Here is a 16396-nt window from a genome sequence, read left to right as displayed (position 1 = left end):
TATGTCAGAGTCTTGCGCAATTCGGTTTAGAGACAAGTAATGTACGGAATAATGTTTTAAAATGTGCGGACGTAAAGCGAAACGTTTTACATATGCCTCAGCGAGACTTAAGCTCCGAGGCACATGATGTAAGCCCCATTAGTATTTAATTTTTAATATTTTATAAAATAATATAATTACAATAAATATTTATAAATAGGTAAAATTGCATAAAATTGAAGAAAACTATAAACATGTGAAAAATATACATAGATGTGCTTCATCCCCACAAAAACTAGTCAAAACAATCAATTATACGTTACTTACAAGCACAATTAACTTGGGTTGAAAAGAATAAAGTTTTCTACATAGAGGAACAAAAAGGATGACTAACCTGCAATTTGAACTTGCTGATATGATGGAAAATGTAGTTCTCTTTGTATTTGCAAAAAAAAAAAATTAAAAAAAAATTGATTGTTCGTTGCTTTTGGGAGATAATAGCAGACTAGCGGGCAAGATAAAGAATTAGGAAAAACCATAAATTAGGGCTTCTATCAATAAAAAGGGTCTTGACTTTTAAATTTAATATGTCAGTTCCTTTTTAAAATTTTTGAGTAATTATAAGTTGATTTTTGAGAATTTGGGTATTATATGAAGGACTTATTCAGTAAATTTTATTTTAATTTGAAAAAGTCTTTGGGACTTACGCCTCACTACAAAAATGCACCTCAAAACTCGAATTGCTGGGCGTACGCCTCTTAAGACTTTAGTCTCATACCATCGCCTCGGGACATTTTTGGTGCGCCTCGCCCTAGGGTTCGCCCCGAAAATGTCTTTTAAAACACTGGTACGGATTAATAATGCAGAGATTGTAACGTAGAGATTTGCAATGTAAGAATTTTTTTTTGGATCTTTTGTTCGATACATGAAGGGGAGCCTTGAAGCAACGGTAAAATTATCTCTATGTGATCTATATGTCATGGTTCGAGCCGTGGAAGCAGCCACTAATGCTTGCATTAGGATAGACTGTCTACATCACACCCCTTGGAGTATGACCCTTTAATACGAGATACTTTATGCACCAGACTGCCTTTTTATCTTTAGTTCTATATATCACAAATCATTTGGTGCACAAACTACTTCTATAGAAATTTGACTGTTATGCGATAAATAATAATATAGGGAATATAATGTGGAGATTCTTATTCTATTAATAATAATAATACAAATCGTATTAGTTATGTGAAATTTTAATGCCGAAATTATTTTCCTTGTTTGATAAGGACATCTATTATTTATTTAAGCAAACTCATAGCCCATTGCATATTGTGCAACATTAGTTGTTTTATCACGTGAAAGAAGCTAAAACCCCATGAATTAAGCCGAACTCCAAGTCCCAAGTCCAATTTCCACACTTATATATATCAACCCCATCAACTCCCGTTCCTACCATAACTACTACTTCAGTCTAAAGACATAAGAAAAAAGAAAAACATTTGTCATCTCCAGCTTGAGTAGTAGCAAAGATGGACAGGAGAAACTTGTGCCTAATAGTAGCTCTCCTCCTCTTATCCATCTTTTCACAAGCCACCATTGCTCAAACCGAAGGCGACGGCACGCAGGAAAATGCAGTCACTGAAAATCCTGATTATGTTGTGTTGGATCCATTGCCAGGTACAGGACAAGAACGAGCTTTCTGCACCGTTCCGGGAGTTTGCTACTACAGAACTCTTACCTGCCCAACAGAGTGCCCACAAAGGAAGCCTAAACAGAACAAAAAGCAGAAAGGATGCTATATTGATTGCACCAACAAGTGTGAAACAACTTGCAAGTGTAAGCATGCTCATTTACTATTACACCTCTTGCAATGTTCACATATACATATAAATGGATTTAAGATATATACACTGACAATATAGCGATCGTGTACACTATCAGTGAGTCTTAACCTGTGATAGCATGCTAGTTATCATTTTTACCAGGTTATCAGTTAATACTTATCGTAAAGATTCACCTGTAATTACCTTATAAGTGACCTGATTGTGTATATACTTTTTACACCGTCAATGCATGAAACTTAAAGTCTATCTAAAAAAAATTATGAAACAAAAGTAGTACACTGTAGTATGACAATATTTTCTTGTACCTCTAAATGAACTCAAAGTTTTGCTCCTTTTCTCCTTCTTTTGACAGGGAGACTACCTAGGTGTGATGGTTATGGTGCTCTATGCTATGATCCAAGATTTGTGGGTGGCGATGGGGTGATGTTCTACTTCCATGGAGCAAAGGATACTGACTTTGCCATTGTCTCAGATGACAACCTCCACATTAATGCACACCTAATTGGGATTCGACCAGACGGAAGGAAGCGCGACTTTACATGGGTTCAAGCATTGTCTGTCATGTTTGACGCCCATACACTAGTCCTAGGAGCAAAGAAAGTGTCACACTGGGATGACAAGATTGATGCTCTTATCGTGCATTGGAACGGTGAGACAGTTAATGTCCCGACAGATGGAGATGCTGAATGGAGTGTTAAAACTGCTGAGAGAGCAGTGGTAGTTGAAAGGACAGATGATGTTAACAGTGTGAGGGTCACAGTTTCCGGACTGTTGCAATTGGATGTGAAGGTAGTACCAATAGGAGAGAATGAAAATAAGGTTCACAACTATCAAATACCAGCAGATGATGCTTTTGCTCACCTAGAGACACAATTTAAGTTTTTCAATCTATCCAAAGATGTTGAAGGAATTCTTGGCAAGACTTACCAGCCAGGTTATGTAAGTCCAGTCAAGCGAGGCGTACCAATGCCAATCATGGGTGGGGAAGACAAATATCAGACACCGGCACTGCATTCAGCTCTCTGCAAGAAATGCAGGTTCCAAAGATCCGCCGGTGTTGCCTCAATATGATGATGATCTTGATGAAGATATTAACGAATGAATGTAGTACTGGAATTCGTTCAGTCGATAGTTTTTTTTATTGTATGTTAACTAAATTATTCCTATAAATCTCATTGTATTTGGATATGTTACTAAGAATATGTGAATAAGGGATGTGGAAATCACACAGAAATTTTCTGAGTTTACAATGATATTGAATGTGGTTTATATTCTGCTTGATAGAAACATCAATGAGGCAATATCTTTAGACTTGTAAAAGTTATTGAGGCAAATCTTTTTTTTCTTCTTCTTTTCATAATATCATCAAATCGGCAAGAGAAAACAAAGTGCTCTTTTTCTCTTTATGAAGTTGAAATTTATTGTAGTTTATCTGACCTTCTACCACTTCTACACTTACTTTAGTAAGAGGCTTTCGCCTGGTCCAACTATGCATCACGAACAGGAAGCTTCTACAGCTAAACTTTTTGTCACTCCTATACATGGGTCACCAAATACATCTATTGAAACTCCAAGACTACAGCGTTTTGATCCAATGCAAGCCTGTAAAGATGTTGCAATTAAAATTTAATCAGAGAAATATTTTACTTGGAGGAAAAGAAGAAGGGGTGGGGGGTCAACCAGTTTATTTTGTAAAATAATCTGGATCTGACCTTCTTTACATGGGAAAGAGCATTGCTGCTCGTGCATCGACCGTGGCTAAAGCTTCCACATGCACCATGAGGAGTGCCAAAGCTTGCAAATTTGATTGAAGAAATGACTTGATCAGGACGAGGACACTCAAGAGACAGAGTTGGCCCTACTTTCTTTCGTGCATCATCATCCGACGTCCACTTGTCAATAGGAAGTGGATGCGCCTCTGAAACTCGTGAGCATATACTACTTGTCTCTCTTGTTGCAAAAGATAGCTTTGTTGGATTCCCTCCCATTTCCTCAAACAACACTATGACATTTCCACTGGATTGCAGCCATGAACGAGGAACGTGGTATCTGCAAAAGTTTATATATCAAAGTTTCATTTCAAGATTGCTCAACTAGAATTGATATTAAGTTCCACTAGATACCATCGCTGCAAACTTTTAACTTAAAGTTTAAGATAATACTAAAGACTTACAGCAGCTGTGATGGTTTTCCACAATTTTTGAGACATTTGTTAGAATTGTAAGATCCTCTATAATTGCAGGAGTCAGTACAACCTCCATTTGATGCAGTATAGGTAGGCCAAAATCGACCGATGCTTTGCCCATTCACCCATGCCTCACCCTTTCCCATTCCGGTAAAATCTAGTGAAAGTGGGGTGTCACCAGCAGGGGCATCAAAACTTGCCTAAATGAACAAAAAAGTCGTGGTTTAGGCATCACTATCAAAAGATTTGGACAAGTGTTACACAAATTAGGATAATTACAAGCATAAGTATATGAAAAGACAAAGAATAAGACATACCAGTCCTTTCAAACAAGATCCTAATAGTCATAGGTTGTGAAATGACATTATCACTTATTGTTGTATTACAGTAGACCACATAAGAGGCATATTGCTAATGTACAAGAACAACGGTCATGAATGAATAGCCAGTTATTTTATATTTAATTCTAGCTAAAGATGAAAATTTACATTCGCATAAAGTTCCGTGTCTGTCTACAAATATAGAAATATCCTAATATATATGCTCATTTGCTCTTTTTTCTATGCCGATACTCGTCCCCTCTCTCTTTTTCTTTTTATTCTCTAATTGGAATTGGTTACGTCTTCATCCCCATTGGTTATTTAGAACTACATCAATAGTACAAACATATACTTACTATCATACATATGCATGAAACCATAGCGAACATAGTTCACTATGTTTTTAGTTGATTAGATTATTCTTTGTAGCATCAGCGGTAGAAACTTCAGGCAGGAAATACAACAGACACCCAGATCACCAATTCAATCTGGAGGAAGAAGGTCCATGATCGCAAGTATTTTTCTAACTGTATTGTCAACCTACTTTCAAACAGAATATACGAGCTAATGACATGATTATTTTGGTAATATTGCTCCATGATGTGTTCTTTTGATTTGATTTCATCAATATTAGCTCTCTATAATAAATCGTAATCTTTAGGAGTTGCAAATATTTCCTATTAGTAAATGCTATGAGGTTCAAGTCAACTTCGGACTCTTACAGAATTTATTTATCAAATATCTGAAAAACACATCAGATCAGTCCATCAAATCAAATCTTCCAACAAGGTTACATACCCGATGTGCCTAAGTCGCAAATGTTCACATTTATCCTTAAATTGCATAATACTGAAACACATAAAAGACAATATTACCTTGTACCATATTAATGGTTGGTTTGTAGGCAATGCAGATTGTGACTTCCAAAGGGAAGAACTTCCATCAGATAAGCCCAGTTCTTCTCCTTTCAATCCAACCTGACCAACACAGTACAACATGACACGCAAAGTCAATGCAATTATCCTTCAGAATCAAAACCTAATGGTACCAGAGATTTGTCGAAAACATACTATTGAGCCTATCTTAAGGTATTTAGAAAGTTAACTCAACCTGATATGTCCACTGCTTTGACGAAAGATCAATAGTAGAGCCATTTTTGAAACCTTTCAATTGCACAGGACCGGTAATACCTGCTCCCTTAAGATCAAAGAATGCTCCATAGTTCTGGAGTCAAATACCAGGTGTGTATTAGATCATGCTTCTTAAATGGAACATACGACAATGTGAAGTTATTCATAGAATAATCATGGACAAAATAGCAAATAAAATGTGGCAGATAACAAATCTTCCACTCAATCTGATTGGAGAAACCAAAATTCACACCTGAAGACCCACAGTCACACTCAACAGGTCAATTTTGTTTTCTCCAGGTGCAAGGGTGACAGGAACATCAATTGTAACTCTAGAATTTCCACTGTTGCCTTTTCCACTTCCTACAAACAATCAGAAAGTGCATGCAAAATGTTAAGCATTGTAAAACAACTTGGTCAAGTAAATCTTACATTAAGGGCAGTGAAAATCTTTTATAGTGTCTATTCTACTATCTATAGTAGCAACAAGAACGACTCATCTGTCACGTTCAACAAACCACATGCTAAATACGATATCACCGCCTAATATGCTTCAGCAAATTTTTTACTTTGGTACCTTGAATAATCTACTATAAATCGTTACAACAAACTTAAAATAGCTTCTTTATGGATGTATGGAACTCCATATATCAGTCCATAAAAATAGCTCATTACAGTATCTTTTCTTTGTTTTAGGTAACTAGTACATATTCATCAAACATCATTCATTCTCGTTACCTGATAACTTTCCATTAATGAAAGCATGAAGAACATGGCCAAGTGATTCCACGTGAAGCACCGTTTGAGATCCATCTTGGAGGAAAGGCTCATCATTTTTTACATTAACACTGGAAGTAAAGTTGGAAATGATTTAAGAATGGCGAACTTCAGAGCAGATCACAACCATGCGTGCAAACAAAGAACACCAGATATTCTCTAGAAATGCTACTGACTAGAAACTAAGAAAGTGGATCTGATGTAATTAGCTGTAGTATTTATCTGCTTTTACCTCAGAGAGTACCAAAGATAATCACTTTTATCGGCTGTAGTATTTATCTGCTCCATCAAACCCATTTTTGTGAACGCGTTATCACTTGAGATACCTACAGGCTCATTAACCCAAGTCCAACCTGACAAGGATGCGCCAGAACCGTCAGCTTCCGTAGACTGAGTAACAAACTTTGAGATTGTTGACATCGAGTTAATCTGTCACCAAGAAATGTAAAACCATCAGCTTAGAAGAGCACACGTAAAGGTAATTCTCTAATTCGAATTTCCCCTATCAATGATAAGGTTTGTACCAATAATCGTAGTATCATTTTTCTCTTTGTCATTTGAGAGATTAACCAGGTCTCATTAGTAGCATATTAGTTGCAGATTTACAGAGGACACTTGGTTTGATTGAATAATGATAAAGGTCTTATGTTTTTGCTCTTCCCACTTAATGTCGCACAGAGTCAATTCCTAATACAATCAACTTATTACTAATCGTAAAGAGATGGTTTTTCATTTAATTCAAGATGTGTGTCAAATATTTTTAAGAGGGAAAGCACTCTAATTCCTTAATATATCCTGTTAAAAAGAAAAGAGTAAATGAAAGAATACAAAGACTTTACAATAGGACGTGGAAGGAAAGAATGTACTTGCTTTAATTTTAACATATCGAAAGAAATTGAAGGGAAGTGCAACTTTATCAACTTTCACATGTGGACACCAATAAGAAATCGAGAAGCAAAGAAGACAACTCATGGTAGCAGATTGACCGGCAACAAGCACATAGCTAAGATTCAAAGTTTCAAAGTGGACAAGATTATGAGCCAAACCTTTGCAGTACTAAATGCCACATTCTTGCAATCGGGTAAGATGCTCACAGACCACGGAGGCAAATGATATGAATTTCCATTGAACGTCACGGCTGCATCAGACTGCGTACCCACGTTGGCAAGAAATGCAGCACACACTGATCCAGTTTTATAAACACTGACCTGAAAGAGGAAAAGAAGTTTGTAAAAATATAATGTGAAGCTCTCCTGAAAATGTAATGTTATCTGTACAACTCATTCTAAATATACCTCTAAGTTAGAGCCTGGAGAAGTGATAGTTGGATCAGTTGCCACCATTGCAGCCTCACACAGCTTTATGGCTTTGTGGAGATCTTTCAAGTGACCCCACTTTGGTTGTCTTATAAGCCCTGCATTTCTCAATGAATCTTTACCTTAGCTATGTGTCAAAATCAATGAATGGAATGGTCTGACATCGTGATATAAGCGATGGAGAATACACTTGAACATATGCAAGTGAAGTGATAAGCCATCAAGAGAGAGAGGAAACATACCGTACTCATCTAAAGGAGCATCATAGTCATAGCTAGTTGAAATAAAGGGTCCACCACTGGTCCGGCCAAAGTTAGTTCCCCCGTGGTACTGTTCAACGGCAACAAATATCATTTTAAGATTTAGTTCAGCTGTCATTGCAGCAAAGTGCTACAGATCAAGAAGCCGGAGTCACTTGGTTAGAAACTGATACCATGTAATAATTCTGAAAGGTTCCACCTCTCTGGAAAAATCGAGCCACGGCAAAAGCAATGTCTTCCACAGGTCTATAAGGGACAGCACCACCAAAAGAAAGAAACCTAATGTTCCAAACAATTCAAAAAGAGAGGTCTCACTCAGTAAGTGGCAATTTCAGATACATTTTAAATTAGTATCAGCAAGTACTGGGCCTGCATGTTAAAGGACTAAAAAACCAAATGCCTTACCATCCAGTCCAATTCTCCGTCCACATCTTGGGTGTCTTATCAGAATTCTGCTTGAATTGGTCACAATAAAATCCATTGCAAGTGTTTATCTGTCATGATCAAAGCATGCACAAAGTTAATTTACCTTATTGGCGATCTGTACAAATTCTCAAAATTATTTGGTAGTCCATCAAAGGTTCTCGAGGTGCTTTTTCTATGAATAAACTACAAGGTGAAGGACGGGAAACTCACTATTGGATCAGGAGCATCTGGTTGCTGGCACATAACCCATGGCACTCCTGTATCCAACGATGTAGCCATTTTTGCTGCCCAGTTGACATAAGGTTTGGCACGAGGACCATAACGAGACTCAATATCGCCATTGCCATATTCATTTTCTATCTGCTTGGTTCATGAAACATCTTTACTCACACAATAGCAAAGAGCAACCAATATCGAATCGTTTCTAAGTACTCCGAAGTGTACTAAATCACTATGGTAAACTAACCTGAGACAAAATAACCGGTCCCCCTTGGGATGCATAAAGATTTTCTTGCTTGATCATGTCAACAATTTTGGCCGTGAATCGCTTCATTTCTGCCTGCAACAGGAAGCCTTCATGTTAATGAACTTAGCAAACCAGTATCCCAGGGAAATTAATTAATAAGTACAAGGGAAAACCTTGAACGGTTCATTGTCAGTTCGAAATTCAACTCCAGGAATGAAATGCAACCAAAGAGGAAACCCACTGTCTCAAAATAGATTAAAACCACTGATTATCAGTAAAGGTAGAACAAAAAAGCAAAATCAATAAATTACAAAAAATGCAATCATTGTTTTGAAAAATAGAAAAAAAAGAGTAGTTACCCATAGTTCCATTCTGCACAAACATAAGGCCCTATCCTTATATGAGCATATAAGCCAGCTTTACCCACCAACTTCACAAATTTAACCAAATCTTTCCTTCCTTCAAAATCATACTGCAAATTTGCTCATCTTATCAGTTCTTCCATTTTCCATCCTTTTATGTTCTTTTCTTCAAAAGGAAAATCTTAGGCTACACCCCTTGATACTCAAAATGGAATTCTCAAGTTTTCAATCAATTTTGTCTTATGTTGCTCGGACTCTTCAAAAATGCCGCGGGATATGTGTCGGATCCTCCAAGAGTAGTGCATTTCGGGAAGGACCCAACGGGTTCGACAAAATTTTTGAAGAGTCCGAGCAACATAGATATTATTTTGTTCAAAATTTCTAATTTTATTAAAAAGAAAAGAAACCTGAGGAAAACAATTCACTACTTTATTTGTTCAATGAAATCAAGTACTTGGCACTCAAGATAAAGAAACAGTAAGAAAAGGTAGGAACTTTCATTCTTTTCTTGTTGGTCCATATTGAAGCAAAGAATAGCAAACAGAATAAAGACTAAAGCTGAAATTAAATTACCTGATTTCTAACAGGTTCATGTATGTTCCAGAAAACATATGTCTCTATTACATCCAAGCCTCCATCTTTAGATTTCTGTATAAGGTCTGGCCACATCTGCATATTATTTCAAAAGAAAACATGAATCTTTTTTAAGGAAAAAATTAATCTTTTTAAAGAAAAAAATGCACATTGGTGAAAAAGCAACCTCTAAACACAAACAATAGATGAAAACTAACCCCCCCCCCCCCCCCCCCCCCCACACACACACAGAGGAGAGAGAAAAAGTATCTAGAAAGGCTCACATCAGGAGTACTGCGAGGGTAATGTATAGAGCCGGAGATCAGAACTCTACGCTGGCCGTCGATGACCAATGCCCGGTGATCATACGTCACATTAGCGGCAAATGACATCATCACCAAACAATGAAAGAAAACGACTCCAAATACTAGCATTACTGATAAACCCATCATTCTTGATTTTCCGACCAAATTATTGGTTTTCCGATCAACTCATTTATCACCTGAACCAAACTCGTAATATATAACTAACAATGTAAGTATTAAAAGTTGTTTCTTAGAAGCAGAATTTTTGGGGTTTTGCTTTTGCAGCTTTTACGGTTGCTTCAGACTAAGCTTTTAATCAAAATTCTTTCTTACTTACAGAAAAAAGAAAATAAAAGCAGGCACTTTTCAAGTAGTATATTATTACTGTAGTAGTTTGCTTAAAGAATTTATATGAAAACTGAAAAGGGAATCAAAATATAGAGAAGAGGATGAAGTTATTATAGGCCGGAGACGACACGACACCTGTACACTGTTAACGTTAAGATTTGTTTTGTGATATAATTAATAATGACGTTGTAATATCGTCGTGTTGTTCATCATTCTCTGTAAATGGGACGGCTTTAAGCAGTTAGCATTATCACAGAGGATGAGCTTATATCAATTCTTTCAATGCAAAATGGCATTATTTGGCTAGAGAGATAAGATTTTTGTTTTTTTATTCAATACAAAACAGTACTCCTATTAATATCGTTGGCTCGAAACACTATAACAGTAGGCATTTTTGCCGTTTAGATTTCTGGGTATTATTTAGGAAATAATATTACTGAATGTTTTGCATGAAAAGTGGAAATTATGTTACCGCTGATAGTGCCGACAGAATGACTAGTCCAAGACTTTTATTAAGGGTAATAATAAATAAAAAAATAAACATTATAAAAATTAAGGGGATTAAGTATATAATAATAATATTATAAAAGGGTAGTACAGTGCACTAGCAACCCGCTATCAGCATATAGTAATATGCATAAATACAAAAAAATTTCACCTACCTACATCGTATTTTTTTTTTTTGGTGAAGGCGACCCTTTGGCTATAATGTTGCCCAACTATTGGTTAGGCGTATATAGTATTAAAGTGACGGGTTCAATTGAATTTATAAATTTTCGTGCGGAGCAAAAATTTATGTATAAAATCTATTAAAGTTATAATAAATAGTAGATACAAACCTATAACTTTAAAAATATAATAATTTTAATACTAAAAAATCATAAAATTTAAATATAAAATTTAAATCTTGAATTCACTTCGGTTATTCGACGAGAATTCAGGACTGACATTTCTGGGACCGGTAGACACGTGTGAAAAGGACAATGATTTGTTCTCGGTACCTCTTGTTAAGGTAGATTCAAATTATCTCATTAATTACACTCTCCAATCCTAAGATAATGAAATTTTACTGGGTAGATGGCAGATTAGAAATTTGCATTTTGCAACATTAATTTCTATTGACATGTGAATGTCCCTTACACTATATAATCCTCGAAATACTCAGATGGAGATAGCTATTATATTAGTAAAAGATTAATGTGCAACATCGAAATTTGCGTATTAAAACAGAGAATACTTCTCTATATTCTATTATTTGATGTGAAACTTCAGACTAACAGTATCTTAAGTATATAAATGGAATCTTAATTTTATATTTAAAAGATTAATTAATCTATGAACCTTGATCACGGGAACTACGTTATTTTCTTATCGGCATTCCAATCATTAGAACTATGTCGAAATCATGTGTTTTGAATAAAATTACATAAAAAGTTTTGCAACTTGTGGATTTTAATGAATTTTGGATCAATCATATCCTCTACGGCTTAGTAAGTTAAAGTTGGCTATATGAATATATTATATGATTTACCCTAATCTACTTATAAATATAATGTAATAGGCATATTAGACGTTTTACATAGAGCCTAGATGTTTTCAAAATCATACAGTCATGCAAGTGTCTAACAAGATTAAAAATCTCATTGCAAACACCACCAAATTTTGCAAATATGATATTCTACCTAAACATCAACTTAAACTAATTAGTATCGTCCATGTAAATCATTTATCTTTCTTGTATCTTGTCCTTAGCTAAAATCAATCAGATCATATATCTTTTGAGATAACTTTTCTCTATATAATAATTTTAAATTACTTCATCCTCTTTTGACATTTTCAATCATAGTAGTGTTATATCCCACTTATGGACCTGAATGTCACAGCCCGAACCTTGAGGGTTGTGACTTCGGCCAAGAACTGGTGAGAAAAGGTTCTTCTGATTGTCTGACGTAGATCTGTCTACTCGGGCAACTTGGGCTTTTTAATTTTAAGCATATATAAGGGGGTATAGATGATGAAAGCTCTGACCTGCCTCCCCCATACGTGATGCCACCAAGCCGTATCGAACGAGCTACCTTAGGGGCGACCTCAAGGGCCTGCCTGGATGACTCTAAGGAGTGTCCTAGGTATTCATACGAGTTAAGGAACTCTATGGACGGCGCAACGCCTTCGGGCGCGTTGGGCATCAAGTAGGCGCTGGAGGCTAGATGTGTGGGACGGCCAGCCCCGCGGGCTGCCGAATGTTGGAAGGAGACCTCCGTGCCGATTGGATACTTGACGCACCTATCTTAGGGGCATCATGTGTCGACTTGTGAGCATGGCTTGGGTTCAACCATGCAAGCAAGGGTCTGTTGGCCTAAACGTGCAGTTGTGGGGCGACACTGCACTATTCAGGATGGAAGCGTGTCGCGAGGGCTATGTATGGGCATGGCACGAAAGATGCGTATGACAATGGCCAAGGACTAAAGGTTGCCTTACTCGGGCAAGGCACGAGCTAGTTGCGGATGCACTAGGCGAGTGTCAAGCTTGAGGATTGGGTTGTGCACGCGGGAGCGAAGCTCAGTCTTGGGCGAGAGACAAGACATGTCCTAAGCCCAATCCCCTAGGACGCGCATGGATTGTGATCCTAAGATGAAGTGCCACGACATGTCTAGGGACAAGTGCCTAGACATTTTACGGGCGGCACAAGTTGGGGCGAGCCTCATGGGTGAGTCCCACCAACAGGCACAAGATCGTGCTTGAAAACCTGGGAAAGGAAATAGGTTGGCCCGCAGCGAGGGGAACTGCAGGCACCGCACGGGCGAGTCGATGCCGCTGGCGAGCGTAAGGAAGTCGGCCCGTGACTCGTGGTATCAGAGCTGATTAAGGCCATACTATGCCATGGCACAAGGTCACGGCAAGGGTGGATATGGCGAGTGCATTTTGGATGTCAGTGCGGAGATCTTGTCAAAGCAGAGATTGATGTTCATATGCAACCAGATATCGAGAACCCGATACTACTGGTCGAAGAAAGAAATAGGTGATTCCATTGTCTTTCGAAAGTCTAGGTCGCTACTGAATGAGGTGATATGCCGATGAGTCGGATGGTCAAGAGAAGGCCATGTTTGCCAGGTCGTGCAACCATATTGCAAAAGAGTGGGAGCCGTGGACTATAAACTTTGGGGCATGATCATAGCGGAGATCTTGCCAAGGATGGGTGCAACGCATCAGTTGAGTGCCTTTCCTTCGGGATAGACTTGTGAGCTGCCTGAGGGCATTGCCAAGGTAAGGAGACGAATTCAAGAGTATAGCGAAACTTCGGAATTGGGTTAGTTTCCAAGTTAGAAGGTGTCATCATTCTGGAAAGGGGTACGCCGAATGATCGGGGACCTTTGAGGGTCCAAGTGCGAGGCACACCAAACCGGGAAGTTGTGCTAGCATGACCAAGAGAGTACCTAGCTATAGGGAGAGTATTGAAGTACTACCGGGAGCATTGGGTACTTGTTGAGGAAGTGACAATTGGAAAACAAAGAGCTTTGTTCGGAAATGTGGCGATGCTATAACTTTGAGAATGTAGTACTCACCAAGAGTCGTCCCAAGAGCTGGCCAAATGCCGAGTGGGAAGACAACACTAAGATGTATCCTCCACATTAAGTGTGGGAGGATCCCGCCTATGCAAGAGTCATATGGATGAAGTCATGGGTCTGGAAGCAAACACATCTTCAAAGGTATTGAGGGCAAGGAAAAGCTACGGGAGCGAAAGGCTACGGGAGCTATGCCAAAAGGCGTTTGAAAGTAACGGGAGCGAAAGGCTACGGGAGCCATGCCAGAGGGCATCTTAAGGCTACGGGAGCGAAAGGCTACGGGAGCTGCGCCAGAAAGCACATTGAGGTGCTAACCCTTGAAGGAAAAGCTTCAGACGGACATAAAGGCCGCGAGAGTTATGGTGTAGTTGACTAGTGTGGGTCAACTACAAAGTTAGACACCAGAGGGTGCAAGTGCGGAGGCATTTTCCAAGTGAACACCGAAAGGAGGTGAAGTGCAGAGGCATGCTTGGAAGATACTTGGGGGAGAAGTGCATGGGGCACGACTCCTTTTGAGACAGGACTTCGAGGATGTCCAACCCACAGGACAAAGGGAGCCGAAATGGGCATACCTGAGGGGGCAGACTCCGGGATGTCTTAGGCCATGATGCGTCATCGGGGACGATGATATTATGAGTGTGGGAGGATGTCACAACCCGCACTTTGGGGTTGTGACTTCGGCCAAGAACTAGTGAGAAAAGGCTCTTCTGATTGTTTGACGTAGATCTGTCTACTCGGGCAACTTGGGATTTTTAATTTTAAGCATATATATGGGGGGTATAGGTGATGAAAGCTCCGACCTGCCTCCCCCATACATGCCGCCACCAAGCCGTATCGAACGAGTTACCTTGGGGGCAAACGAACTACCATGGGGGCGACCTCAAGGGCCTGCCTGGATGACTCTAAGGAGTGTCCTAGGTATCCATACGAGTTAGGGAACTCTATGGACGGCGCAACGCCTTCGGGCTAGCGTTGGGCATCAAGTAGGCGCTGGAGACGCGATGTGTGGGACGGCCAGTCCCGCGGGCTGCCGAATGTTGGAAGAAGACCTCTGTGCCGATTGGATACTTGACGCACCTATCTTAGGGGCATCATGTGTCGACTTGTGAGCATGGCTTGGGTTCAACCATGCAAGCAAGGGTCCGTTGGCCTAAATATGCAGTTGTGGGGCGACACTGCACTATTCGGGATAGAAGCGTGTCACGAGGGCTATGTATGGGCATGGCACGAAAGACGTGCATGAAAATGGTCAAGGACTAAAGGTTGCCTTACTCGGGCGAGGCACGAGCTAGTTGCGGATGCACTAGGCGAGTGTCAAGCTTGAGGATTGGGTTGTGCACGCGGGAACGATGCTTAGTCTTGGGTGAGGGACAAGACATGTCCTAAGCCAATCCCCCAGGGCGCGCATGGATTGTGATCCTAAGATGAAGCGCCACAATATGTCTAAGGCCAACTGCCTAGACATCTTACGGGCGGCACAAGTTGGGGCGAGCCTCATGGGCGAGTTCCACCAACAGGCACAGGATTGTGCTTGAAAACCTGGGAAAGGAAATAGGCTGGCCCGCAGCGAGGGGAATTACGGGCGCCGCACGGGCGAGTCGGTGCCGCTGGCGAGCGTAAGGAAGTCGGCCCGTGACATGAAGCTTGTCGTAGGATTGCAACTTTTAACTCCACACAAATTTAGTATAGTAAATTACGCCAAGAATAATTTCTTCTCTCTTCACTTCCATTTATTTTAGTTACAGGCTTACAGCTAGCTATGATAAATGCATATAGAAGGCAGCAGACAGGTTTAATCTACATATATTTGTAAAATTTTAATATGTATATTCATACTAAATCGAAACGCAAGTATTGTCATAAATATAGTGACGGTTGAACTAATTTTTGTCTTAAAATCTGGCCATATACCCTTTGTTTACTGCCCATCCTTCCAAAAGAATATACTATATGTCGTCGATGCTAGTTTTAAAATGAGTAGTCAAATTTCTTTTTAGAAAAAGGATAAAAATTTGTTGTATATTATTTGAAATTGAGAAACATTTCCTATTAAACTTTTGGTTTGATGTTATCCCCGTCGTCACGAAAAAGTTTTATTTTTGCCCTTAATTTCTAAAGGATCTCCAACATGGAGGCCGGGTGCTATCCGCTTTGGTGGGCGTGGCCAACTATCTTCGTTGCCTGGTGACTGGAGAGGACCAGGCAAAGATGAACGAGGTGAGCACACCAAGCCTCTTCAACGAGGCACAATAAACACTGAATTGGGTAAGTTTCCCTTTCCTTGTACCCTTCGTGCATCGTATTTAACTTCAGTGTATCCTCGTGATCTTATCGATCTGGTCGAGAAGGTAAGGATATTTGAGATAAAAAATGAGAGGTTACGCGTAGTGACTAACGACGCAACCTCGCGGGTCCAAGAGAAGATAGACCTGATTGACCAACTCCGCGCCGATCGGTCGAGACGCTGAGGAGCAGGATGGACCTTTTGGCCTCGGAAAAGGAGGCTACAAAAGAGGAGTTGGCATCGGTCAAGAACCATCTTCGG

The 16396-nt window shown here is 39.4% G+C and overlaps 2 protein-coding genes across 2 annotated transcripts; one reads left to right on the top strand and one right to left on the bottom strand.

The window, feature by feature from the left end:
* Positions 1-1454: 1454 nt before the first annotated feature.
* Positions 1455-3107, top strand: LOC104091612 (uncharacterized). The gene is made up of 2 exons (XM_009596988.4): positions 1455-1812; positions 2173-3107. The coding sequence occupies exons 1-2, from the start codon at positions 1506-1508 to the stop codon at positions 2889-2891; spliced, it is 1026 nt and encodes a 341-aa protein (XP_009595283.1). The 5' UTR covers positions 1455-1505; the 3' UTR covers positions 2892-3107.
* LOC104091613 (beta-galactosidase 8) lies at positions 3055-10349 on the bottom strand. The gene is made up of 19 exons (XM_009596989.4): positions 9920-10349; positions 9636-9731; positions 9060-9172; positions 8874-8940; positions 8701-8793; positions 8445-8594; positions 8214-8302; positions 7982-8087; positions 7791-7878; positions 7528-7646; positions 7279-7440; positions 6465-6661; positions 6194-6303; positions 5709-5818; positions 5436-5549; positions 5201-5302; positions 3994-4205; positions 3533-3869; positions 3055-3422 (listed from the first exon to the last, which is right to left on the bottom strand). The coding sequence occupies exons 1-19, from the start codon at positions 10085-10087 to the stop codon at positions 3315-3317; spliced, it is 2541 nt and encodes an 846-aa protein (XP_009595284.1). The 5' UTR covers positions 10088-10349; the 3' UTR covers positions 3055-3314.
* Between the last annotated feature and the right edge of the window lie 6047 nt (positions 10350-16396).

The sequence above is a fragment of the Nicotiana tomentosiformis genome, chromosome 11 (assembly GCF_000390325.3).
Source record: "Nicotiana tomentosiformis chromosome 11, ASM39032v3, whole genome shotgun sequence".
In the NCBI taxonomy this organism is placed as follows: Eukaryota; Viridiplantae; Streptophyta; class Magnoliopsida; order Solanales; family Solanaceae; genus Nicotiana; species Nicotiana tomentosiformis.
Note: the sequence above shows the minus strand (reverse complement) of the source record. Positions and strands in the feature narration are given on the sequence as shown.